The following is a 27,595-nucleotide window of genomic DNA, read 5'->3' as shown; positions in this document are numbered from 1 at the left end:
CATTTGTAGAGGTTGACTTGAGGTTTGAAGTATAAGGCACCTATTTTTCTTTAAAAAATCAAAACTCAGATCTTTGGAGGGGAAGCATTTCTAGGTCAATGTTTCTAATTCCTTTCTGAAGAATGTCAGGACCAGGATACAAGTATAACTGGTCTAAGCTAAATATTGTTTTAGCTATCATCATTTTTAACCAGTCTCCTAATTTAAATGTTTGTGGATCGTACTATACACGTGCACGTGAGATCAATTAGCATTGATACTTACTAGATGAATGGAATTCTGTGGCCATCACATCCTTTATCCCTGTGCTTTCATTGTGGGAACCTCCTCCAGAAAGAAATGGTCTTGTTTGTTGTTGTTGTTTTTTTTTTTTAAGCTATTTAGCAACTGCAGAAATTGTTCGTAATCTCCTTTATTCTAAGGGGGAGAAAAAAATCACCAAGAGTAGCATACCTTACACGTACACATCAGTGGGATTTAGTACAGCTTTGTAGGGCCTTGTGCCATCTCCTTAGATCTGTGGTGGGATGAACTCTAGGAAATAACTTTCAGTGTGTGCTCTCAAATGAAGAAAGGGTTTTGGCACTGATTTAGAAGCTGTATTAATGGAAGAGAAAGAGACAAAGGCTATTCAGGAAAGTTAACAAACCTCTTTTGCCTTTCAGAGCATTTCAATCCTATTTTACAAGATGATATGTTTGACAGTGATGACGATGCATGCTTGGTTTCTGGAGATGAATTAAAAGATGGAATGCCTGACGGACCAGAGAAAAAATGCCTCTGTTTCAGCAGGTAAAGAAAGGTAGATCCCTGTTACATTTAAATTCTCAGGTCTGCTGAGTCTTTGTAAACAGTTCCAGCTGTTAAAAGTGCGAGGGGTGGTAGAGGAAGGGGCAACATCAAGTTTGTGTGTTGAAGGGGTGCTTGGTATTCACAAGAAGAAAGGGTGGAGGGACTAAAGTTATAATGAAGTTGCTCTGAATGACCAAATTGAAAAGCCCAGGCTTCTCTTCGTAAGCCAAAGTGATCCGTAGACTACCAGAACACGTTGACTTAATCCATGGCATTCTTTGAAAGACTCAAGACCACATAAATGTGCAGTCTGTCCTTTTAGCTAAAAATATCCCAACTTTATGGGTTTGTGTTGCCACCTTTTGCCCTTCTGTTTTCCAGGATTGTTAAACCAGTAGTGAATTATGTAGCAGAAAGAAAACAGAGAAAGGGCTTGTTAAAACACCTTGAGAAAAAATTGAATGGTGTCTTTATTTGTTAAGCCACCAAGTTGTGTTAATCTTGTGATATTTTAGTGTGGAAGTCATGCAAGCCCACAGTTGGAAAGTTAGATCATGTTGTCACAGCTGGATCAGTTATTTTTCTCCGTTTCTATTGCTGTGCTGTCCAGAAGATTTTCTGTGCTTTAGAGCAAGGCTAAGTCTCTAGCATCTTTGATTTAAGCCAGCAGAGGTACAGCCTGATTGTAGTGGGGAAACAAATGCTCCTCACCAATTAATTTTTAAATAAAAATAAATTTATAATAAAGTAAATAATAAATATATAATAAATAATAAATTTATAATAAAGTAAAGCAAGATTGCAGGGATATTAATTTGCAGTCTTGGTTTAGTAAAGAATAGGAAACACAAGGGAAGAAGGTGAAACAATTGGAATGAGTGAATAACTTAACTGGAAATCTTTCATGTATTTAATGTACCGCTGCCATCTGGATTATTTGGGGAGGGAAAAGAAAGTCTATAGGAAAATTACTTGGAACATCTGTGTGTCTATTCAGCACCTCATTTATAAGCTTGTTTTCTTAACTCTTGTTCTAGGAGTGCTTTCTGCGAACCAACATCATGCCAGCCCCGTCTGCTAATAGCAGGAAAAGAAGGGTACGGCCAGGTTTCTTACGTGGCACCCGTGGTGTTGCACGCTTTGGAGAAGTTTCCCGTTCACACCCTGGACCTTTCTGTTCTGCTTACAAACGTTGCATCGCCAGAAGAAATCTGCGGACAGGTACCTTTTTTTCTTTTTCTTCTCATCGGATTCACTGACTGTATGTAAAGGATCAATCGAGTTGCAAGTAAGGTGAGCAAAATTAATTGGTAATGGAGGTGGCCTTGTTTTAATGCGCTGGGATGTTTGCTTCTGTCTGAAAATCCCCTTTTCTTTTAGACAGCACCACAAACAATCTGGATGTTGTACATGTCCACATTTTCCATACCCAGTTTTACAGTGAGGCTGTTGCTAGCAGCTCAGGAAGCTGGGCGGTGTTGCTAATAAACATCTCTTTGTGGAAAGAAATGCTGCTCATGTCACTGGGATCCAGAAAGTAGTTCTCATTGCCTCCTAGGACTGTGTGCTCCCAGTAGATGGCTCTGTATCAGACTGCATGTCGGCTACTTTTTGTAGGCTTCTTCTAAATTATATTAGTAAGGCAACCGAGGTTTGGGGCTTCTGTTTATTTTGCTTTCGCACGGACATACACAACTTGTGCTGTTGCAGTATGTGCAATAAAAGCATTAACATTCAGAAAACACTTCATTTGCACAGTGATGTGGTTTTAACTAGAAAAAATGAACAGATTTGGTGTTTTTACTTTTAGGCAGGAAATCCATTTTCTTGTTTGGCATCACTACCTTAAAATATTTTTACCTTTAGTGGAAACGTTTGAGAGCCATACAAGTAAGGACAGACATGTTACACGACTGAATACTGATGTGTCCCTTAAGAGGGACATTTCCTTTCTTTGTTATGCGATGATTGTGGCTGTGGCCATATAGCTACGGTGTCTAGCCACTGCCTGAATATATCCTTCCCATCTTCTGACTAGAGTTCTCCGAATACTGACAATCTGAAAGGGTGCACAGAGAAATTCCTTATGTGAAAGGATGCTTGCCACTCTGTTCACGCAGTTTCATTTCATGGGGCAGTCAGATGGCTATGTAGCTATGTATTAAGAGGTTCTTGTACGTGTTTTAGTTTTCTTACCCAAGCTTTCCTTTTCACTAGCTGATCCGAAATGCTCAGAAGACAGCACCAAGCACAATTTATGTCCCAGATATCCATTTGTGGTGGGACAACGCTGGACCTGTCTTGAAACTTACTTTTCTAACTCTACTACGTAACATTCCAGCATTTTTGCCAGTTTTGCTGCTTGCTCCGTCTGATGTACGTCACTCAGATCTCCCAGAAGAGGTATTTGTCAATACTTTCCTTACTATTTCTTCAGTGTCTTGTAATTTATGAATGCTTTCAGCATCAAAATGCTGTGCTTTCTTAAATGCATGCTGTTATTACTCAGGCACCCTAACAAATCACTTAAAATTTGCTTAGAGAAAAAGAATACTGTGAAAGCATCTGCTTAAGGTTTTTTCTGAGTCAAGCAAGTGACTTTCACCCCCTTCTCACACATGCAAAGAATAAATTAATACAATAATTCTGGTGGCTACAAAGTGGTTCAGTCAAGAATATGAAGTGCTTGAAATGACAAGAGGATGTTTTTACTGAAGAGATTTCTTCTGACAGTCTGCCATTCCATGCTATGTTGGGTAAACTGCTAATAATGCAATTTAGTAGAGAATTGAAACACTTTGATTAAAAAAAAATAAGTAAATCAGTTTCTTTCTTCATATAGGCCAAAGCTTTCCAAGCTGGAAAGCTGAGTTCCAATTTCTGCTAAAGTAACTTTGGAATCGAATTCTAGTTGTAATCCTAAATAAACTGTAGTAAAAGTAGGTGCAGAACTTCATTGACTTCTGAGAGTTTACATTAAGGGAAGGTGCCCAAAACAGGACCACGCTGTTGTCATTCTGATGATTTGGTCTCAGTCAGTGGGGGAAGAGAACGGGTCTTACCTAGACGTGTTTATTATCAACTGCTTTGAAAGTGCTTGAGTTCCCACAGAAGTTTTTGTACAGGCTGTAAATTCCTTCTAAAATAAGTAGTGAAATTCCTCACCTACCTTTTATTACTAGAACTTGAAAATGGAGGAAGACGTAGAGGTACTAGCTACTTCAGACACCTTTTGGTAGAGAAATAAAAACTCAGCAAAAAGCCCTCACTTGTCTGCTGAAGCCTGTCTCTTCCCTCGATAGCCATAAAGGTTCTAAGTAAAGGCTGCAGCAAGGCAAGTAAATACAAAGGAGGCGCTGTTGGATGTGGTGAAAGCCATTACTTTACCAGTGTAGCGTACAATCCCTTCAGCAAGCTTTAATTCTACAGGTGATTCTTAAAGGTGATATTTGAATTTGCTGTGCCAGCCTGTGAAAATGTAGCGTTTTAAGGCCAGGATGATAACTTTTTTCAGTTTGTGTTCTTCAGGTTATTCTTAATTTGAAAAGGTACTCGTCTTTTTGGAATCGAAGATGAGTTTTTTGTGGCCTTAAATCTGAAATGTCTCTCCTCCTTCTGCTTTAGATGCAAAAATGATTTAATACGGAATTTGGAGAAGTGTGCAATATTGAGTTGCCTGGTAGGGCAGAGAGAGCAGCCTTTTTTTGAGGACCTAATTCTAAATGAAGTGGCTAAGCCTCCTGTAAAGAAAAGAGGTGAGGAGGATATGAGAAGTACATCTAAAACTTTCCTATCGAAGTTACTAGCTCTTTGGTCTTTGCTTTGTTGGTCATTTTCTGTCAGTAATTTGTCATATGCTTGTATTTGAGTACTGATTAATTGAAGTTGATTGGACATTGGAAGTCGTGCCTGTAGCACCACCAGCTGAGCCTCAGAAGCCACAAGAGGAAGAAGTAGGGATGCTGGAGGAGGAAGTGGAGGATACCTTGCGTGACCTTAGAATTTTCTTGAGGGACGTTACTCGCAGACTTGCCACTGACAGACGTTTCAGGGAATTTGCAAAGCCCGTTGACCCACAGAAGGTAAAGTAGTGCTGATCCGTGTGTGTCTGTAACTTGTCAGTGTTCGTATTTCTCAGCGTTTTGGGGAAGGTTCAACTTTGTTTTTAGGGCTGCACTGTAAGGATTTTGCAAGAAGCAGAGGCAGTGCTTTTACTTCTGCTGACTCTCAAATGTCTCTTATGGGATTATTCGCTGAAAGCCCTGGTTTCATTCTAAAAAGCCAGTCCAAATGCCAACACAGTTTGCTCGTGAAAAGGCTTTGATACGTAGGCGTGTCACAGCACTGAAAAGCACAGAGATCTTTCCTTATAATTACAAACAGTATTTACAGGAGTACTTGAGTGAAGTCTGAAGCCCTTTCTTGGACTGTCAGTTCCTGTGGGAACAGGAATAGGAGCAGCAGTTTGTAAAAATAAGTTTTGAGATCCTGTTCTCTGTTTCATCTGGAACTCCTCAATAGGAATCAACCATAAGTGCAGTGTGTTTTCTTTTTCCTCCAATTGGCTGCTTAGATGCCTTTTTCTCCTTAATTTATGAGATAAGCCTAAACTAGGGGCGTATATTTCAAAGACAGGTGTAACTTGAATATACCTGGGGATCAGCAAAGTCGTCTTCATGTGGGCCTCCACTGGCTTTTCTTCCCCTTTTCTCCTAGGTTCTTGAGCTGTGAAAAATCTAGACAGATACATATGTCCTCATCTGAACTGGTCATTAGGCTCCTCTTCTGCTCTGAGGGAAGAAATGAGCACCTCAGGGCCCAGTTATCTCATTCTAAAGTAGATGCCTGCAATAGGTACTTCACAGGTGCAATTCATGCACCTTTTCCTCAATGTCGACAACAAAGAGAATGCCGGATGGCTTGCTCAGCTTTCACTGTTGTGATTTTCTGAAGCAAAGTGAAATGAATCTCCCACCCTCAGTGTTTCTTCTCTACCATGCACGTGCTTCTGACCTCCCTACTTCTTGTTGTCCTCTTGTGGCCGCTCTAATGAAAAATGAAAAAGCCCTTCCATTTTTGAGAAGCAAACTGGTTAATTTCAGCATCTTCTGATGCATCGCAAATGTTCAGAGTTTTTAGGAAGTCGTTTATTTAAAGTCTTCAGAATAATTTTGGTAGACAGTGTGCAAGGTTAAGAAAACCTCTGAATGCTTGTATTTGATCTGCAGGTACCTGACTATGCCACAAGGATTAAAGAGCCGATGGATCTTTCAACAGTTCTGACTCAAATTGACTCGCGCCAGTACCTCGCTGCAGGAGACTAGCTGAAGGACATCGATCTAATCTGTAACAATGCCTTAGAGTACTACCCGGATCAAAGATCTACAGGTGAGGATGTGCTTTTTAGCCCTAGTTTAAAAAATCTGTCGAACGTATAGATGGATAAATGCTGTGTGCGCACAATAGACTTCGGATGGATTAGATGATTTTGGACATCCACAGAGAACATCTCTTACCAAATTGTAAATATTTTATCATTTTGCTACTTGGGCATGGAATTGTGATATAAGTGTTCCCAAGGAACTTGTGCTTTTGTTTTAATTAACTTCGATGTTGTTATGCTGAAAATATTCACTGAGAGAACCTTTCGGAACCAACCTATGAAGAAAGCAATTTTCTTCTGTGATCAAAACAGTTTCATTGGTTGGTAGACAACATTCAGGTAAAGTGTGTAAAATTTCAGATCGTCACAGCGCCTATGTTTTGCAAGACACTGCATATTCAATGGTGAGGAACGAAATGGATACAGAGTTTAGACGACTTTGTGAACAAATTAAAGAATCTCGTGAGAAAAGAGGTACGTGCTTTAACGCTAAGGATTTGAAGACTTGTCTCTGCATTTGTAACTGAAAATGCACGACGAAGATCTTTGGTATCTATTCTTTCTTGCAAGGTCGCACCTCTGCAGCGTGTGCTCCATGCGACAACTCCAAGTCACCACAGCAGAACCCTGCTACTGAAGACGAGAAACCAGATGAGGAGATGCCAGCGGCACCTGTAGATGCCAGTACACCCATTTCTAATGGCAAGTTGCATTTTATTCAGCTGCTCTTGTCGTTCATACCTTCTCTGTTCTTGAGGCGCAACAGGTGTCTCTGATGCCTGGCTCTTTATGGCAGAGGTAGTTTGTTTTCAAATTGACTTCCAAATGGGAGAGAGAAATCCAGAGGTCATTCATTCAATATAGTGATGAATTAAAGTTCAAAGAAAGTTGGTTCATTTGATGTACTCTTACTGGAACTTCATTTTGTAAACAGAACGACCCCTCACTCAAGGATATCACAGCTTCCCTCCCGTACTAAAAATGATAGTACTCACCCTTGTAGGAGCAGCAATGTGAAGAAGGTCAAGGGCAGTAAGAAGGGTTCGAAGCTTTGATATAACAAGCCTTTCACTTTTTTTGACAGAGCTCCTAATAAGCATCTTTAGCAAGGTCTGGAGATGGGAGAAAAACTCAAACTAGATTTTAATTCTAGGATGTATAATGTCAAGCTTGACTGTTCCTCTGAACAGTCAATTGAATTTAATTTTTTTTTAATTTAAATTAATTAGTTTATTTTTTTAATTTAAATTCAACTGAATTTAAAGTTTTGAATTTAAATTCCAATTGAATTTATTGAAAAAAATTCCAATTGAATTTAAAGGTTTTTTTGTTGTTGTTGTTTTTCACGAAACACTAATTTTATGTGAAAGGTTTTGCTGCAATATCTTTTTGCCAAGGATATTAAGCTTAAGTTATCCACAAGAAAACGGTGGGGAAAGGGAAGCTTTAGTTTTGAAAGCTTTTTTTTTTTTTTCTTTTTTTTTTTTCTCTCCCGGTTTTTCTTGAGCACAGCAGCGTTTCAGTGTCTGCCTGCCATTAGTTGCCCCACTACCAAGTCAGGAGGGTCAATTAAACTTGCGTGAGGCAGAATTTCTTTATCTGAGTCTACGTGGTTCACATAAATATATTCTTGTTTCCTTCTTTCCCTAGGATTATTCTTCTCCCAGTATTGAATGTTTCAACAGACACCGTTTAAGATCAATGAGCAAAAGCATCCTGCGGTGTTCAGTCTCCAGCTTTGAAGAAAGTATGGCGGTACTGAGGGGAAATGTCAAGAGAAGATGCTTTTCAAGGTACTGTATTTCTATATGTTCAATCTCTGTTCGATTTGTAGATTGAAAAGCAAGAGAGAAAGCATGTGCAGTGAGTTGTGGCCTGATAAACCTCCGGCTAAAATCAGCAGAGGCCTATGAGCATGCTGATGGCGTACCAGTACCTTAAAACTAGAATCCCTCTTCTCAGTGAAAGTCTTCTGCTTTTCTAAAAAAACCTGTTTTTTTCCCCAACCCCTTTGAGGTGTTGTTGTGGTTTAACCCGGCCGGCAGCTAAACACCACACAGCCCTTCTGCAACCCTCCCACCTCCCTCTCTGGGATGGGGGAGAGAAACGGGACAGTGAAGCCCGCGAGTTGAGATAAAGGCAGTTTATTAAGACAGGAAAATAATAATAATGATGGTGATGATGATAGTACTGCTACTAGTAATGTGTACAAAACAAGTGATGTACAATGCAGTTGCTCACTACCCGCTGACCAGTGCCCAGCGTAACCCCTAGCAGCCCGGCTGCCCCGCCCTATCCATGGTGCAGCGTGTTGCCATAAGGCATAGAATTCTTTGGCCAGTTGGGGTCGGCCATCCTGAGTCTGTCCCCTCGCAGCTGTTGCTGTGCGCCGATTCTGATCGCCAGTAGGACAGTGAGACACCGAAAGGTCCTTGGCTTGTTGTAAGTACTGCTCTGCAGCAATTGAAACATCGGGGTGGTATCAGCACTCTTCTAAACATCCTTTCACACATTCTAAGCCAAAACATAGCAACCTACCCGCTACTAGGAGGAGAACTAACGCTGTCCTAACTGAAACCAGGACATGTATCTTTTCCACTTGGGTGCTATTGCTCATAATTTTGAGAATTCAACATGAGCAAGCTAGGAAATGTGGGTACATACAGAACCGCGTGTATATGGCACGCAACAGACTTGGGATGTGGATCCTGCGTGAGGCCTACAGGCTTCTCTTTGTATACCATGGAGCACTGGCTTGTAAACATGGTGAAATTTCCCATCCTTGATGGGTCTAATACAACAAGTCTTTTCTCCCTTCTCTGCCGTGTCCTCTTTCTTAATGTAGGCAGTTGAGAAAGCCAAAATTGGAACGAAAAAAAGAATATAGCACAGGTAAGTGGCTGTAAGTCCCCGGGATACCTATTTGCGCAGGTTACTGAAGAGGATGGCACTTGGTCACTCCATGGCTTTCATTTGGCCCCAAAGCCTTCTGTAGTCAGCTGAATTCACTCCTCAGTGACTTTTCTGTGAAGAGAGGTAGGTGCAAATAGGAGATTTTATGAATTCCTTGGGGAGGGAGCAGTGTGAATTGCAGCTTGGTAGGCACAAAGCAAACTGTTCTAATTGTGCAAAGTAAATCGATACTTGGTAAGTTCAAACTCAGTTTTATAGCTGGCAAGCACAAAAGTAAACCTTAGCTGTGATCCTAGCAGCACAGCGGTGTAGCTCTTCCCTTCCCCTTGTCCTCTTGGCTCTTTTAATGACAGTGCAAGCAACCAACCTGTGCCAAAGGGTGCTGTATGGCAAACAATGGGCAGGCTTTTTTCTAAAAAGCACGAGTTTGAGTTATGTGGTGTTTGGGTGTTTCTCTTGAAACGATTCTTCCCTCCTTGAGCTGTTAGATCCTAATGCAGGAAATGGAAGTGCTGCATGCATAAACAGAGTAATCAAACATACACCTCTTAGGAAGAGGCTTGCAATGTCCTAGTGTTTGTTTTGAGCACTGTTAGATACAGTTTGACATGAATGGAGTGAAAACACCTTAGAGAAAGGTGTTGATTGTTCTCACTTTTCCAAGACAGAAATAAGTGGAGTAGATTTCCCTCCTGCATGGAACAAAAGTTGCACGTTTGTTTTTGTCTGGCTAGCTTTCAGTCTCTTTAAAAATTTCCCTACAGGTCCCAGTTTTAAGTAGACAGTTTAAACGTGCAGAGCGATAAAGAAGTGGAATGCAGTGGTTGTGACACCAACTTCTGATCTGAAATGTAAAGAAAACTCAATCCACTTCAGGGTGCCTTTTTTGTCTGTCTGTTTCCATTTTACAAGAGCAACGGTGAAATAAGGAGAATCCCATCTTCACTGTTTCAAAATCCTTTGTTTCTGCGTTTCAGTCACCAGAACATTGAGGAGTAGAGCTGGTGCAAAAACTGTGAGACGAGTCCACGGAGAAAACAGGGACTTGGAGCTGCGCCGCAGCTGTAGAGTCGGACACAGTCGGTACTCGACTACTAACTCGTCCATTCTATTTGACAAACTTATGACAAAGTAAGTCATCTTTTCTTGCAGACCTCTTAGAATGATCTTTCTTAACAAGCCTTTGCACTATGGCATGATGTTGGCCTCGACTTGCTCTTTATTTTGACAGCAAAGAGGTATGGCTGCTCCTGGCATTTCCTTCCTGTTTACAGGGAGACACCGTTACCTGGCTAGATAAACAGATTTTCTTGAAGGTGCTATTTCAGCATAGAAGAATTGATTTAAAAAACAACCAACAACAACAACAAAAGTGCTTCATGGCTTACTAGTTTTGTAATCTCACATTTCTCCAGGAATACTTGATTTGCTGCATTTCACCATTACACTCGTCAGCGCCGCTGATTCTGGTTTATCACTATTTGCATTGCAAATCTCCTTGTCCAAAGCTTAAACTGATGTATGCACTGCTTGAAAACAAAACCTGAAGTTGCAGAGCAGAAGACTCAAGTCATTATGTTAGCCGCTGTGTAACCATACTGCTTTCCAAGCATAAGATGTCCAGCTTATTTTGTTTCTATGAAGAGTTTAAATGGCTCCCGTTAAGCAAAGATGTCCCCACACTGATACTTACTATTAAGCAAGGATTCCACCTCCTTTGGCTGAGGTCTGCTCCCTTACTCACATTGGAACATTCATCCAAGTAGCCTGCAATTCCACACTCTCGGGGGAAAGTCCATAGAATAGAAAAGGTTCCTCCAGTCTCTTCCTCAGCCTTTTTTTGAAGCATGCAATAAAGCAAAACATTCACAGGCTGCCCTTCCATGCAAAACAAGGCAAATTAGTAAGACAGGAGCCACAAAACTGATTGTCCTTTAAAGTTAAAATGAGATTTGAAATAGATCGAGTTAGCAAGTGTTGTAAGTCTGTAGCTAAGTCTGGTTTTGCCAATGCAGCACAATTCGCTATCACGTAGCCAGAGCTGCTTCTGTAGCTCCAAGAAGCAAAACTGCTTTGACAAAATACTGTGTCATCAAAGCATTCGTTGGCTCAGTAGGCACGGCTCAGGTTCAACAAGTTTGTGAAAAAATGAGTACTAACAGAAGCAGCAGGGTCCAAAGAAACACTTTATGTCCCCACTGCGAAATGAGGGGCTTTACCTTGAGTGTTATGCACACTGTCAATAGAAAAGCACTGTAACAGAATCTGCCACGGCAGTTTGCATGTTACTGAAAGACCATCAGAGTGGGACTGCAGCAAGATCATTGCGAAGTTACAAAAAAACCATGTGGGGGTGGGAGTTTAGTTGCGTTAGATAACACAATCTTAGATAAAGATTTTGGTCTTAACGTAAAAGTAAGGATGTCTACTGATCTCTTCAACTCCAACAACTGAAGCCCAAGTCTGAAAAATCGCCTTTAAGAATGCAAAGAAAATATTTAACTCTTCTGTATGTTCATACTTTGCTATCAAGCAAAGGAATGAATGCTGATGCCTTAACTATGTAGGGCTGTAGCTTACAGAGAGACTACACCTTCCTGTTTTTTTCCCTTTAAAAACGTTAAATGTACGTGAAATTATTTGGGGGTGTTTTCACATGCAAAGCCTAATGCAGTGCATGCAAGCCCTGTCATCTTCTTCGTCTAGTAGTGTCGCGTTAAGGGGTGTAGCCGATTGACCGTCATGGGTCCCGTCGGATTCAGGGTGCTGAACTATCACGGTCACGGATTCACCAACAACGCAGTACGGCCTCGCTCTAGTCGCATTCAAGGAGAACTCTCACAGCTAGGAAGAATGCAATTAAGTGCAATTTCTTACGGCGACAGGTACACAGGTTCTTTGGATTGTCAGTGATAAATTCACTGTCTGCAAAAGCAAGCTAGCATGCATGAAATGCACAGGTACACAGCCTAGGTATTAAGACATTAAAAAGCATCAAAACTCTAGAGATTTCTAAGATTCCACAGAGACGCCTGGTATAAGCAAGCGTTCAGATCTTACCCCACGGCGTCCCAATGGAGTGGGGGTGGGGGAGTGAGAGGCTCAGCCTGTCGAGTGATGTCAGAAGGAATCCTTCCTGATAGTATCTTCCCTAACATCCCCTTTCTCTTAAAGCAATTGGTATTATTTTCTATCTTTAAGGTGGAGCTTGAGTGACTCTAGTCATGCATATTTTGGTTGTGCTTGGTAGAAATGATCTCACTTGCGTTTAAAGGTACAGGCTCTGAGAAATTCCGAGGGCGTGCTCAGTGAGGGGTGGTTGCACCTTGGAGGCGGGTAGCTTTTGGGATGGAGGTGTGCTTATGATGCCTAGTCGCTTAAGGCGATTACTCCACAAGTAGTAACTTAGTGTTGATTTAACTACAGCATATCTAAAACATAAGAAGGATGTTAGTATGGAAGAAGCCGATGAAACCAGTCCTTAAATCTTACTACTTACTGTGCGTGAGCAGACTGGCGTGAGTTTTAGCTATACTGGCAAATATCAAACCACACCTGTGTCGTCCCAAAGCTGGGAAAAAAACAAAAACAAAACCAAGGAAATGTTGAAGCAAATAGGGAGGCGTGTAGCTTGTGCAGTCTTTTAGCTGAGAAAATAAAGAAGGAGAGAGACAGGTAGCCTTGAGCTAGCAGAAGCAAGGAAGAGAAGGGCTAAAAGGGAAAAAACAGGAAGGAGAACACCAGCTCCAGACTGACCTATAGTAACCTTTTTCTCATTAAGGGTCATTAGCACATTAAAAATCACACCTGTCAAAATGCTAATCTATGCTAATGTGGGATTCGGTGTGTGTCCCCCCTCTCCTGTTCCCCCTCCCCCCCGGTATTCCTCTGTAATGCACAAGCTCAGTGGAGATAAGTTAGGTGAGCTGTAATAACCAATCCAAAGGAGCCAAAGAGAGAGTTTTCACAAGTTTCCTGTGTATAAATGACGGTGATTCGAGTCAGAGGTGTGCTTGCTTTGCGAAAGATGGCCAAGTGCCTGACTCTGCAGAGTTCTATAAGTAATTATATAATTAAAAGACCTTCGTGTGCATTCCGACTCTGGGTGCTTATTGGCGCGGTGCACTCTGCACGAACCTGCAGACAACATCTGTACTCGGTGTCATGTCTACAGACAACCCTCTGCTGTTTATTTATTCCTGCATATTTTTCTGTGCATTCAACACAACCCCTTTGGCACAACTAGTTAACCACGTAGCTGCCAGTCCACCACTCAGTTGCACTTGTGAAGAGGAAAAGCTATTTCCGTCTACTGGAGGAGCACATCCTCTAAATGCAAGCTTCACTCAGCTGGTCATTTACTGCAGGACAAGATTTGAAAAGTGTTGTTGAGTTCTGGGTTTCCTGCTTACAGGAAAAATTAAGTGCTAGATCGCCCTCTACTCCGCTTTGTCTGCTGCATTTTATGGAGATTAAACTGATTTCGTTTGCTCCTCCGTTTATGGACAATGAGCTGAAGGAACAGGTACAGCACATTAGCCTGGAATGCCTTCCCTCCCAACCAAAGTAAACTGGAGCTGTAACTAACACAAGCAAAAGCAAGGCTTCTGTGTTTTCAGCTGAATAAAGTTCCAACAAAATCATCCTCTGGGATTTGAAGCTTACTTCACATGACATGCCAACGACTCTTTTCCCTCTATTGTAAAGCGGATCCCTGCTGTTAGTTGCTCTAGAAGCAAAGGAATCGTCGGTTTGGCTACCAAATAGCCGCTTCTGCAAACGAGAAGTGCTGTGCTCTCTCCTCCCTTTGAATGACTCCACACTTCTCATCAGCTACTGGATTGCTGACCTAGAATCAGAGAACATCCCAAGGTGGAAAGGACTCCCAATAATCACCAAGTCCAACTCGTGGCTCCACACAGGACCACCCCAAAGTGAGACCCGATGTCTGAGAGCATTGTTCAACACTTGTTGACCTCCGTCAGGCTCGGTGCCATGAGCAGTGCCCTGGGCAGCTGTCTCAGTAGCCAGCCACCCCCTCAGCGCAGCGCCTGAGGCGCACGGGGCTCGGCGGGGCGGCCCGGGAGGGGAGGACGGCGGGGCGAAGTGGCAGCTCCCTCAGAGCCGTCTCCCCGCCACCTCGGCCGCATGTCGTGGCATTTTTGTGTCGGGGCTTTTTCATGTCGTGCCCTCGGTCTCTCGCCGCGGGTGAGATGCTGCTCCCCAGCGCGGACCCCTTGCGCGCGGGGCCTGCCCGCGGCGGCGGCAGGAGGGAAACCCCAACCCCAAAGCCCTCCCGGCAGGGAGAGCTCGGGGTGAGGGCCGATCCGGCACCGACAGTAAACACACGCCGGAGGAAACGCTCTGGTTTTAGCCATGAGCAGCGCGGCCAGGTTCACAAGGCGTCATGCTGGAGCTCCGAGTTCGGCGGCGTTCCGAGGCCGTTGTGGCGGTTGTGGAGACGGCCCCGGCTGAGGTGGCTGCTGCTGTCGCTGCTGTCCCCTCTGTCCCTGCTGTTGCCGCTGTTGCCGCTGTTCCCGGACCTTGGAGACCCCCGGCGGCTCCCTGTGCCAGGCCCTGTGGCCCCGGGGAGCTGCCCGCCGCCTCGTCGGCCAGCCCGGCAGCAATCCTGCCAGCACAGAATAGCCCACTGCGTTTCAGGGTAAAGTGACGATTAATTTCTATTTCCTGGCCTGGGTGCTGCTTTCTTCTTTAAGGAAGCTTCAAGGTTAAAGGTTCAACTCAGTTATGTCAGGGTTCAACTCCGTTTCGTGAAGGGGCTCTTGTACGAAAGCTTAAGCTGGGATTGACTCTCTGCTAAGCGGAGGTCAAACGTGGACCTACTGAGAAGCAGGTCCTAAGTGATAACATTTTCTAAAGAGACTGCTAAACACATCTGAAGAGTGCTGCTGCAGAACTCTGAATGGGGGGATAGCAACTGTCTTAAGTGATCTGGAATCTTGAATTTACTTTTCAATGGACAAGAGGTGTGTCTCTCAAGGCAAACAAAGAGAGGAGTAACACCCTCTCTTGTCACTCATGTCAACATAAATTTATGCTCAGAGCGTAGGTGTAGGAACAGCATCGGTATGTATATGGAACATCGGGAGAGGAAGCTCTATCGGTATTTACAGTTTTTCTACTACCTTGCCAGAGAGACGTCATCTCCAAATGAGAAATGGATGTATTTTGAAACAGTGGTGGTGGATCGGATTTCTTCTTTCTAGTGTTAATATTTGCTCTTGAATCGTACTTAATAGCTGGTAACACCTCAATCAGTTGTCAAAAATAAACTTAAAAATGTGTAAGGCTTATCTCATTGGTCAGTATAAAGATCAAGGTCTTCCCTTCCCTTCCCTTCCCTTCCCTTCCCTTCCCTTCCCTTCCCTTCCCTTCCCTTCCCTTCCCTTCCCTTCCCTTCCCTTCCCTTCCCTTCCCTTCCCTTCCCTTCCCTTCCCTTCCCTTCCCTTCCCTTCCCTTCCCTTCCCTTCCCTTCCCTTCCCTTCCCATTTTCCCCAGTATTGTTTTTCTGTTCTCCTTCTCACTGCAGTCTTGATTTTGTTTCTTGTCCCTTAAGTATGTTTCCAATGTGTTGCTGAAACATTTTCCCTTTCAATCCTAAAAAAGGAGCTGTCACTGGTGAAGATCGGAGCTTATCCCTGAGCCCAGGAGCTGTCACCTTAGTCTTCCAATCGGACAAGGACGACTTCATTTCTCATGTAAATGCATTTGTCAGGTTTGCGTATTGTTTTTTCAGGAATGGAAAGTGTGTATAGAATGGATTTAAAATCAATTTTAAATGTAAAACGTCAAGGCAAAAAAGTTCTAATTACAACCTCTGCACACAATTTGCCAGCTGTGGGACTAGGAGTTTTCTTATTTACTGTGTTTTGTTTAACGTGTCTGAAGTTTAATGGACAGCAATCAAGGCGTGCTAGAAATCTGAAAGCACTTTATGCTTTGTTCTCTCCGTCATTTTGGTATAACAAACTAGCTTATGTTTTAAACCCTCCATGAGGTTAGTGGTTTCCCTAAAGGTAACAAGTCCCTGTGTGCTACAGTAAGACAGTAACAAAACATGAAGTATAGAAGTTCATCCTGTCATTATTCAGCTTCTGCCTATGGACACACAACTACGCTTATTTAAAGCGGTATCACCTTGAAACCTAATCAGCATTTTAAAAAGGACTTTGTAGCAGTTATTGGCTTTTGTCCTGGAGGGCTGAGGTTTGTTTTGTTTTGTTTTACATTCAGCATTTCCGTTTCTAGCTTACATTCCCCTGTTGTTTTGCATGAGGAAAGCGTGCAACTTTAGAAAGGAGAACGGAAAGAGCTGCTTTTTAGTCTAACTTTTCAGTTTGTCGTAGGAGTTTTAAATGTGGTAGGAGTAAAACACCAGAAGTACTGCTGCCAAAGTTATATTCAAACTCGTCTTTCTTGGAGAAGCAGAAGAAGCCCAGGGAGAAATAAATTTGCAAACATGCTCTTCATGCTCTCCTTTCCGAAGATTTCTCTGAGATATAGCCCATCCTCTGTGGGTTTTGAGGTATATGGTTCCCAGGAGTGAAAAGGAGGGCCAAACATCTCTCCTCTTGGATCTCAGCATGCCAGGGCTTTGGTGTACTGCCACTTACAGCTCCGCTTTTTCACCTGGAAAAAGCGACCGCATGATGTAGACTGAGGAGCCCTCACAGATTAACTTGCTATCACCAAGTGACGCCCATGAAAGGTGTATTTAAAAGCTAGGCTCATTATAGAATCACAACAAACCCCTCATGACTGGTGCAGTAGACAGTGAGGTAGAGGGCGAGCCCTGGAAAGACAGAAGAAAAGTAGCAGTGAGTTCTGGGTACCTTTGTGCAGACGAAACAGAAAAACGCAGGCAGTGAAGTAATAGTGTTCCGTTACTAATGCCAGCAATAGATAATTGCAACAATTATCTATTAGATCATAGGTACTAATTAACAGATAATTGCGCAACTCCGGAAATCAATAAATAACTGATTCCCCTCAGAGAATGTCTTCTACATTTTTATATTAAAAAGACTCCAGAGTTGTAATGGATTAAAATCCTACGGAAGGGAAAGAAATGGCATCAGCCACTAGTTCTGCAGAAGCGAAAAGTAATACTGATAGAGTTTAGATGGAAATTTTCACTTTGTGTGTTTAGTTTGGGGATTCTTTTTAAATCATTCATACCAGCGATTTAGTTCTTAAGGCTGTTTCTTTGAGATTAAGTGACAGGACTTCTGTTACTCTTTTCTTCTTGGAGTGCTTCTTGATAGTCTTACGTCAACCAGAACTTCTGTCTCTGTCGCAGATGTGAACAATGACCGTAGCTAAGAAGCCCAAATCTTCAAAGCCTAAAAAGCCCTCTTCAAGGCGGTCTGGCAAATCCAAGAAACCAAGTCCTAAAATACTGATGTCACGCACCGCCAACTGGGGCCGGATAGTGCCTGCAGAAGATTCAAGCCAAGTCTCTGTGGCCCAAGGACGTGGAGGTGCTATTTACTGTAGATCATCTGAAAAATCTAAGGCTTTTGCCCCAAGAGATCTAAGTAAGTGTGCGTTCTATCCTGCCTCCATTGTCTTCAAAGCAAAAGTAGAAAATGCAGTTCTTACTTGTTGCACTGATAGAGAAGGGGACTACTGTGAAGAAAGACTTCAAAAGCGAATCCCCTAAGGCAACTGAAGTGACTGATGTTACAGAAATTAATTTTGATATATTTACAGTCAACAGAGAAATACGGGGAGCTTTTTGTAATGCACAGATTCCTCCATGTCTTTTCTGTTTTGCAGAGAAAAGTGTTTGATTGTTGCTATTCACAGCTTCCATTTTTCACAGGTTTTTTGAAGGATAACATTGCTCAGGAAAAAATCTGGTATCTGTAGGGGTACCGTCATTCCTAGTTCCTAGTTTTTACGTTTTTACCGTATAATTTCAAGTCTAAGTTTGTGGTTTAAGTTATAATAAGGAAAAAAACAGTAGTTGAGTTAATCAGGTTAAAGATTATAGATGGAGAGGAACTTGGCGTTAGGTGCTACAAACAGAATGGCAGTTAGCCTTGCCTTAGAAAAATTAAAATGGTTGACTAAAGTTGTTTTTGTTTTTGTTTTTTTTTTCCCCAAAACATTGTGTTGACCAGCCAATTTGAATTTGGTGGTATTAAAGCTGTCTGCAATAAGTTTTTCTGGTTTGGATTGTAGCTAGCTCCTCTAGGTGCTCCTGCAGAATAGTATTTTTTTAAATACCTTTCTTCGAAACAAACAAACAAGATCTCTTTTTAAATTTAACTTTCTTGCAGTCGTTAATGATGGAATTGCTCCGCCACAGAGCATTCTTTTTCCACCTGAGAAGATTTGTATGGATTGGCGAGAAACACAAAGTGTTGGAGTTGGCCTGTACAATCTTGGCAACACATGTTTTCTTAATGCTACTCTACAGTGTTTGACCTACACACCCCCACTTGCCAATTACATGCTTTCTCTTGAGCACAGCCAGTCATGTGAGTACTTTCTAACAGTATTTTGAATCTGTTGGATAGCTCTGAAGGTGAAAGAACAGCAGTGATTCTGTGAGATAAGCTTATTTGCCTGATTTTACCTGTAGCAGCTGGCTTTGAGCACTGTATTAGCAGTGGGCTCCGAATAGCATATGGAGTGCAATTAATGCACCATGTTTTATTTATTTAGTTAGTTATTTGTTTGTTTGTTTGTTTGTTTGTTTATTAAAGGATTATTTATTGCTTCATGGGAATAATGAAGTGCATTGGACAGTAATGCATTTGGTAGTAATTTTAGAGAGTAATACATTTTGCAGCCTGTGGAGTTCACATTCCTGTCAGCCTTTACAACTGCGACTTTGCAGTAGTCTTTTAGATTTCTCATCACAACATGCATTTGAATACAGGCTTAGTGGATATTTTTCTTCTGTCAAGTTGTGTGAAATGAAATGTTACAAGACTGTTGGGACATTGGCATCTTGGGAGAATAGAATGTAGCAAGGAGAGTGGATATTGTATCTATAGTTTAAATTGTACTTAGATGTTTGTAGTTCTGGATATTTCGCTGGACTGGGATGCTTTGCTCTTTCACTCTTCAGGTCGTGAACAAGATTTTTGCATGATGTGCACGATGGAGACTCACATTAACCAGGCCCTGCGTTGCACTGTTGATGCCATCGAGCCTACGCATGTTATCAGTAATCTCAGTCGTAAGTGGCTTCAGATGTGTTTCTTTTCGATAGCTTGTAATCTTCAAATAATTATTTGATGTGTCTAAGTGGTTTTAACACTCCAATGAAGAGAGATTTTAGAAATACAAGAATGATTTCATTTTTAAATGAGGTCAATACTATCATCTTCTTATTTAGGAATAGGACAACATTTCCGTTTTGGCAGTCAAGAAGACGCACACGAGTTCTTGCGCTATACTGTTGATGCTATGCAGGAAGCGTGCTTGAACGGAAGCACCGAGTAAGCATAAACAAGTTCACTTTCATACATTCTCTAGCACCTTCTAGTCCTTTATTTACTCTCAGAAATGATCTCTAGCACCTTTTAGTGCCTTATTTACTATCAGCAACGCAAGTCTACATCATCCTTGGTTTTCATCAAACTCTTTGAAGAGTTAATTCTGTGCCTTAAATCTTCTGAGGTCTGATTATAATTTATTTCCAGATTGGACAGATCTTCTCAAGCTACCACCATCATTCATCAAATATTTGGAGGATTTCTAAGATCGAGAGGTACTTGAAAAAATATTCCTGTCCTTAGAACTGATCTGTGTCTTTTGTCGGTAGTAAAGCAGTCTGTAGTTTGTCTAAAGTAGTATCTGTCAACAACTTGAATTTGGACAGTTAGTCTCCTTCACATAATGTTAAGCATTTATATTTTGTTTCCAGTGAAGTGCTTGAATTGCAAAGCAGTTTCGGATACGTATGAGGCATTTCTTGATATCACTTTGGATATAAAGGTAAGATGTTTTCTAAATATAATTCATGATGTTTAAGTACATGCATAACTTTCTAAATTAAACTTGTTTAACTTAAAAAACCAAACCACATATAATGTTAAAACGTAAGAGCTTGGTGGTGCTAAGGAAGTGGATTGGACTTTGTCCTTCCGTGGAACCCATGTAAATAGTCTCCACATTTGCATTGGGTTTAAGGGGAAAGAATTCTCTTTCTGCAAAAATTATAATGCTGTCATACTTCTTTGTTGTTCTACCTCAATATACATCTAATTGTTAGACTGATGAATTTGTCCCCAGTATTGATGACAAAGCACACTGTAGATGCTGTCTAGGCTACTGGAAAAGTATTTGTTCCAAAGTCAAATGCCTTCCAGGTGAGGTCAATGCTGAGCATGCTCTTTCTGCCTCCTTCTTCACAGTGCTCCTAGTAGATCGCTTGAGTATGTTAGTAAGATTCTCTTATAAACTACTAGTATGTCTCTGGAATTCTGAATTACGGTGACTTTGCGCTCTTCTTTCTCGCTGCTCTAGGCGGTTTCGTCTGTTAGCAGAGCTCTGGAACTCTTTGTGAAACCTGAAGAGCTGGATGGAGAGAATTGCTATAAATGTAGCGAGTAAGATTTTGACGAATTAGGTCTTAATCCTAGATGTCAGTTTTCTATGTTGCATGACTCTGTTGGACTACCTCTAAACTTTGGATCTACTTACAAGTTTTGTGGAAGTTTATAAAAGACTTGGATTTTTGTTTCCTTGGAGGGGGGAAGTCTTGTTCATAGGCATTCCCTATGGGTTTGCAATTCTCTGGCTTGTATTTTGCCATCAGAATTCAAAAAGAGCTACTTTTGTTCTTTCTATTTATTAGCTCTCGACAGTACTTTTCTTGATGTAAACTGCCCAGTTTCCGTTGTTCTCTGGGCTAGTGGCTAATTTTCACTGCTTACACCGTAGGTCCTACCTTGGAGCGGGCAATGTGTCAAACTGAACTATTTTGTTTCAAAGGATGGCAGATGGTTTCAGTGTCTTTCCAGACAAGCTCAGTACATGAAGACTTCCTACTGTTAAATGTCTCCCTCCTGTAGAATGACCATGTGCTTCTGTTGTATTTTTGATGTTGATAGTCGACCTATGTTGGAGATTATTTGCAATTTCTAGCCCTGGGGACCAAGGCTCTCTCGTTCCGCTTTCAGTATTTGTATTTCCCTTGAAAGCTGAAAGAATGTATCCAGGATTGGAGTTCAAATAGCCACTTTTGTAGACCAAGAAATGGTACCTTGCCATCCAACCTGGTCATACCCTTTTGTGAGAGATTCCTGTTCCCGCTATGCTCTGAGTTGTTGGGAAAATTGACCTTCTTCTGTGTATTAACAAACCTGACACGCAGTGCATGGGTTTATGAAAAGAAAAAAGACCAACCTATTATGCAAGTAAATATCATTCAAATAGCATAGGCATGCGTGAGACATTAAAAGGAGTTTGTTTTGGGGGCGAAAAAAGAAGATGCCTTCAAACACTTATCTCTGCTTGGTTTTAAGGTGTAAAAAGATGGTTCCTGCATCCAAGAGATTTACCATACACCGTTCTTCCAAGGTTCTCACAATATCACTGAAAAGATTTGCAGATTTCACAGGTGGAAAGATCAACAAGGTATATTTACCACTGTAATGCAACTATATCATTGTGTAATGGGACATCCCCCAAAGCTGAAAGTTGTTAATATTTTCAGACAATAATTGTAGACTAACGACTATGGCTTATTCTTTCTCTTAATATCAATAAAGTTCCCGCTTGACAAGAAGCATATGCTTTCCTCTGAGAAGGCTGATTCATCAGGAAACAGTTCTCTGCAACTTCTAGTCTTAACCGTTGTTTATGGGAAGACTTATTTGTAGTGAATCAAGAAATATATTCGAGAAATATATTCTAGAAATCAATTCTAGTCTGTGTTTTTTGGAAGTGTTTTTCTCTGGCTAGTCCACGAAGTACTCTGGGATAATTTTTCTATCTTCTTGATGTCTCTTTAGGAGGTGAAATATCCGGAGTATTTGGACCTGAGAGCCTACATGTCGCAGTCAATGGGAGAACCACTGCTCTATGCCTTATACGCGGTGCTGGTACATCACGGTGTCAGCTGTCACTCAGGACACTATATATGCTATGTAAAGGTAGAAGTCAACAGCATTTCTAACAGGGTAAAGGTTGTGCTGGCAAACCAATTAAAGCATGACTAGCAGCTACTGTTTCTAGGGAAAAAGATTTCATTATATTTTTATTTGACATGTGTGTATTTTGTTCCTATCCGTGATTTCAATTGGAAAACGTGCAATTCACCTAAAGAAATCATTGTCTTTATTTGCAGGCTGGTAATGGACTTTGGTATCAGATGAATGATGCTAAAGTAGTGCGTACTGACATTAAAAGAGTTCTTGGTCAGCAAGCTTACATACTTTTTTATATCAGGTAATAACAAATCTTAAATTGTGTTCAGAAGAGATTTACTTTCCTGTTATTGATATTTTTCTGTTTTGCAAGTGTTTTTCTTGCTATCCCAGGAGAAGATTATTATTTGTCTAATTCAGTTCTGTCTAACCTGAAATTCTGTGTCGTTTATTATCTTTTGTTGCTTGGCCTTAAACTGCAGCACTTGTGTAAATTGCTATCTATGTGTTATCTGTAGCTGGCTACTTTAGAGAAGGAGAGAAATGAAGGTCATCTGTGGTGTAAGAATGAATTATTGCTCTGCAAGTGATAGTCTTAGTAGGAAGACTGTTCTCTACTTTTCAGTCTGTAGTCTTGGCGAAGCCTTCTGTAGAGAAGGCTTCCATATCGTATGAGCTGTTCCTCTAAAATGATAGGATGGGATTTAATCCAAGAGTAGGCTGAAAGAAAAACTAAACTACGATCACTGCTCTTTTCTGAAGGCGCTATGATTTGACACTTGGAGAACGTGCGTTTTACTTGCCAGCACCATCTTATCCCTGTTCATTCCCTCCTGGTCAGCAGGGGGCTAATAGTAAGCAGGCTGGATTTCTGGGACCACGACTTCTTCCTCATATGATTAAGGTAATTCAGGGAAGCGGGAGGGCAGATAACGGCACCAAACTGCTAGTGGGTTTGGGGTTTGGTGTGGGGTTTTTTGTTTGGTTTTAAGCATCTTTTTAGGTGTTAAGACCATTTGTAGAAACACTCAGTAGGAGAGTTTTGTGTTTCAAAATGTTACATGCAGTGTTTGCGTTAATCCATCTTGCAATTTCTTCTTTTTAAATACAGAATTCAAGCCGTTTAAATGGAAATGGATCCATAAAAGAGGACACAAAGACCACTGGTGTCACCCTAAAAAGGCCATCTTCAGCACCACCAATGGCCTGTGTTCAAAACCAGGCAATTATCAGGCCTTCAATGACTGATACGTCAAGAAAACAGAAGATCACCATCAGTATTCACAATAAATTGCCTGCTCGTCAGACTGTGTCACAGCCTGACTTTCTTAGCAGTGCTGTGGAGGATGAAGATCTCTACCAGGCTGTTCCTTCATCCACAATTACAAATTCGGTAATGCAAATGAAGCAAATGCAAACAAACAAAAAAGTTTCTGATGAAATTTTTGTGGAGCCAACAGTGAATGAAAATCCTAAACTCAGCTCTGATAACACAGTCCCTTATGGTGCAGAATCTTCAGGAAAATCTGAGGAGGAGTCAAAGGGCTTATTTCAAAGGAATTTGAAATGCAATGCAATGTCCTCTAATGGAATTTTGGTTGGAAAGGTAGTCCGTACATTGCAGCATTCCGATTCTTCCTGTCAGAATGCTGACAAAGGAAGATCCCAGCATGAGCTGCCAAAAACAGATTCACTAAATGGTGCTATTAGGTTAGTTAATGAATCTAAAGAAAACGGACTGAAACTTGATGATTCCACTTGCCGCGTTGAACCTGTTAAACCTTCTGAGATGTTCTTTTCTAAAACAAATGGATCGCTTGAAACATAGATTTGCTCCATCGAGAATTTCTCACCTACGATGTATTCGGGAGTGTTTATTGTGTTCCTAATTCAGGTGAAATACTGAGAAAACACAGCACACATGTGATCGTAAGGCTTTGTGGTATTATCCCCTTAGAATTTGCAGACCTGAGCTTACATTAGAACTTGTCAACTTAAGCTCAGCTGAGATAAAAATTCCTAAGTTTCATAAAGTAGATTTTGGGGGGTGAGTTGGGGTTATCTTTGAAGTGTAGATAATGCATACAACTCACAGCGGTCTTGCTTACCATTTAATGGAGACATTCTGACAAGACTAGTCCTCAGTACTACTACAAATAGTATTTTTTTGTCTGCTGACTTGTGCGTTTTAATTGCAGATGCCTGGAGCTATGCCTTCAGTCAATCGAGAAGTCATCACGGAGTCCTTCAGAGCCAGCCAGCTGAACAGCTTGTCAGAGGAAATGAGGTAAAATGAGCACAGTCTGATTAAGACAAGACTTTATGGAAGTTCGTTACAGTTTTATCTGTCTACTAATAGTATTTAATGGAAGGATTTAAATTAGTACAATTCCATACTGTGTGTCCAGTGTCACGAACAGAACTAATGATCAGCACTGAGCATATCACTCTGATGCAGGTTGGTGCCTCAAGGAGAACTTGTGTTCCTTTATAGAATGTTTTTCCATTTTTCTCCACTGTCTGGAGAAACACTGGCTGTTCCCCGCTCGCCCCTATGCCTTTTTTCTCAGAGCAGCAGGTGGAAGGAGACAGATGCGTTTGCTTTTTTAGTGCAATGGCTTCAGAAGCAAGAGGGGAAAAAGCACTTTCTCTGGGAGCTGAAGAAGGTGTCCTAATCACAGGAGAGGTTTCTAAATGGCATATCTTTGCGAGCGTTCCTGTAGTCCGGAGGTTTTTGTTTGTTTGCTCGACGTTGGAAGGTTTTACTCTTAATATTCACGTCCTTCAGCAGAAGTGAGAAATGGGTTTTTATTTTATGCAGTGTTGCGGAACCTCCGAAATCTCCTGGGAATGATGAATACCTCGCCCAGTACCAATGTGATGACCGTGGAGACAAGGAGAAACCAAGAAGATCAAAAGAACGTGACCTCATTTCAAAAGAAAATGTTTTGTACGGCAAAGACTCTTCTGAGCCTGGTGAGAAATTGCGGCAAACTTCCTCTCTCGAGTCTGACACTGAATGTAGCTCTAACAATCTTTCTTCCTTAGCTATTGCAGATAGACGCCAAGATACAAAGGACAAGACTAAAACCACTGAGAAAGAGCATTACCGAAGCAAGAGGGAACATGCTCCTAGTGAAGAGAAGGAGAGTCAAAAAGCAGGTCCTTCCAGCAAGAGGAGGTGTTCTCAGAGCGTGGAATTTGTTGAGCAAAAGAGTCACAAGCAGGAGTACTGGGAGGGAAGCAGGTACAGATCTTTCCCTCGTGAAAGAAACAGCCCTGAGAATGGCAGAAGAGCAGTCAAATATTCAAAGTACAGATCTGGCAGCGGAGGAAGATCAGAACAAGGTAGCAATAGGTACTACCGATCCAAAGGGGAAAGAAGTTGGAGCAGAGAAAGATACTATCGAGACAAAGCACGGAGATGGGAAAGATGTGGCTATTACAAGGATTACTATTCACCTCATGCGACAGGAGACAGTAGAGAGAGAAAGTTCTCTCACGGCGATTCAGCCTTTGACAGATCGACTGCAACTTACTACAGCAGGTCACATAAGCATTATCATTACAAAAGCGGATGGCCTCACGGTTCCCTCTTGAGAGAGGAAGATGTACGTCGCTTTGGCACACCCCGAGCAGACTTGCATCGTTGCTCGGTACCTCAGCAACATTCCAGAAGACATTCTCGTGAAAGACATGCGCTTCCACCTGTGTCAGCTCATTTGGAGAACTGTCGCCAGAAAACTGAAACAGAAGGAAACAGAAAAAGAAAATATACCCGTGCAGAAGGTAGTGAAAGTGAAATAGAAAGGAAAGACAGAAAGATAGAAAAGGAGCTTGTAGGTGGTGAAAAAAATGCAAAAATATCACAAGTTCTGGAAGAAAAAGAAGTCTAAGGATAAAGATGGAGAGAAGGATTCCAAGTAAGCAAGGATTCCAGCATACTCCGCATTTTTTATCCTAATTCTTTTCTGGGTGCTTCTCATGTCTTCCTTTTTTTTTTTTTTTTTTTTTTTTTTTTTTTTTTTTTTTCCTGGTGGTTTCTAAGTTCTTTAGATAGCACCAGCTGGCTGGGGATCATGTTGTTAGGTTGATCAGTGAAGACAGGAAAGCTCTTGCTGAATTGTGTCAGAGCACTAGCTTTGGACCACATAGTTCGAATCACATCCGTACATCATTCCAGATTAGGTTAAAAGATTTTTTCTGCTTGCACGTATTCCAGAGCTAGCCGTTGTTAATGATCTGTGTACAAACCAGGACCTATGGTCCTTCAATCTGACGGCTTAAGTTTGCTGCATCTAAAGTAAGTTGCGTGTGCACAAAGCACCACAAAATAGCTGACATGCTGCAAATCATCACCTGTGGTAAAATAAATCAGGTTTCATATAGGCAACAAGTGCCACATCTTTTTTTCCCTTTTTAACTTGCATGTTTCTTTCAGACTTCATGATTTGTGTTTCTGTGCGCTCCGCTTTGACAATGCCAATCGCAAGCGTAAGAAAAAGAAGAAAAAGGAGAAGAAAAAGAAGAAAAAGGAGAAACACCAGGAAAGCGAAAGGCTCCTTGGAACACTTAGATCCTCGTTTCCAGAAGATAACGCGGGAGAAGAAGGAAGAATGCCATCCTCCAGATGGCTCTTCATGTCAGTAATGCAGAAGTGAGAGCAGTAAACAACCTTACAAGGAAGGGAAGACTTCCAGTGCAGGCGAAAGCAAGAAATACTGCTCCATCGCATCCAACGACTATACTAAAGGTAAGCGGCCGCAGCGTGTGTGAGGAATTCCTTTTATATTAATCTCGAGATTATTTCAAACAGTCTTGAAGTGCTTGATGACTTAACAGTCTGCAGATTTATTATCAAATCAAAAAAAAACCCCACTTGGTAGACTATTTTTTTCCCAGTTTTGAATGGCCACTAGGAAAGAAGGCCTGAAATAAAGAGGTTAAAGGCAAATGGTTTTCATTTGGTTTGATGATGAAGTGGCAAACAAGAGGAAGAGTTGCAAGCTCCCTTCTTAAATTCAGTCCAGCCAAGTAGGAAAAGTAAATGTGGACAGCTGTATCTTGGCAAAGAAGATAGTAGGGAGCAAGGAGGTTCAGCAGTCAAGATGGAAGGTGATGCCATGAGGCTTAGAGGCTAGTAATGTTCTAATGAACATGGCCAAGTCTTGCGCTGGGCAGCCTGCTTGGGTCCAAAGCCTGCAGTCCTCCCCAAGATGTCGGCGAGGGGCTGGTGAGCCGTTGGGACGGAACCCCCGTTGCCCGGGTTCCCCAAGCAACCGCCCCACTCTCCAGCCACCATGGCAGGTCCAGCAGCCGGCTCCCGCTCCTCCCGGGGCTGCGGCCCTGCTGGCGAGCCCAGCGCCCCAGAGCTCAG

The 27,595-nt window shown here is 41.8% G+C and overlaps 2 protein-coding genes across 2 annotated transcripts; both read left to right on the top strand.

The window, feature by feature from the left end:
• Positions 1-17,417: 17,417 nt before the first annotated feature.
• LOC309890927 (ubiquitin carboxyl-terminal hydrolase 42-like) lies at positions 17,418-24,046 on the top strand (the record flags this gene model as incomplete). Its single annotated transcript, XM_082785321.1, has 12 exons — positions 17,418-17,646; positions 18,394-18,594; positions 19,191-19,301; positions 19,461-19,563; positions 19,768-19,835; positions 19,992-20,062; positions 20,594-20,676; positions 21,595-21,706; positions 22,084-22,224; positions 22,419-22,519; positions 22,981-23,122; positions 23,330-24,046. 12 exons carry the CDS (start codon positions 17,418-17,420, stop codon positions 24,044-24,046), a joined length of 2,079 nt encoding a protein of 692 aa, XP_082641447.1.
• A 30-nt stretch (positions 24,047-24,076) lies between these two features.
• LOC309890926 (uncharacterized protein) lies at positions 24,077-26,145 on the top strand (the record flags this gene model as incomplete). Its single annotated transcript, XM_082785320.1, is given in 3 exon segments — positions 24,077-24,090; positions 25,490-26,069; positions 26,071-26,145. Coding segments are annotated over 3 exon segments (669 nt in total).
• Between the last annotated feature and the right edge of the window lie 1,450 nt (positions 26,146-27,595).

The sequence above is a fragment of the Aythya marila genome (assembly GCF_965140915.1).
Source record: "Aythya marila genome assembly, contig: HAP1_HAP1_SCAFFOLD_209, whole genome shotgun sequence".
Lineage (NCBI taxonomy): Eukaryota > Metazoa > Chordata > Aves > Anseriformes > Anatidae > Aythya > Aythya marila.
This window is presented reverse-complemented; position numbering and strand designations above follow the sequence as displayed.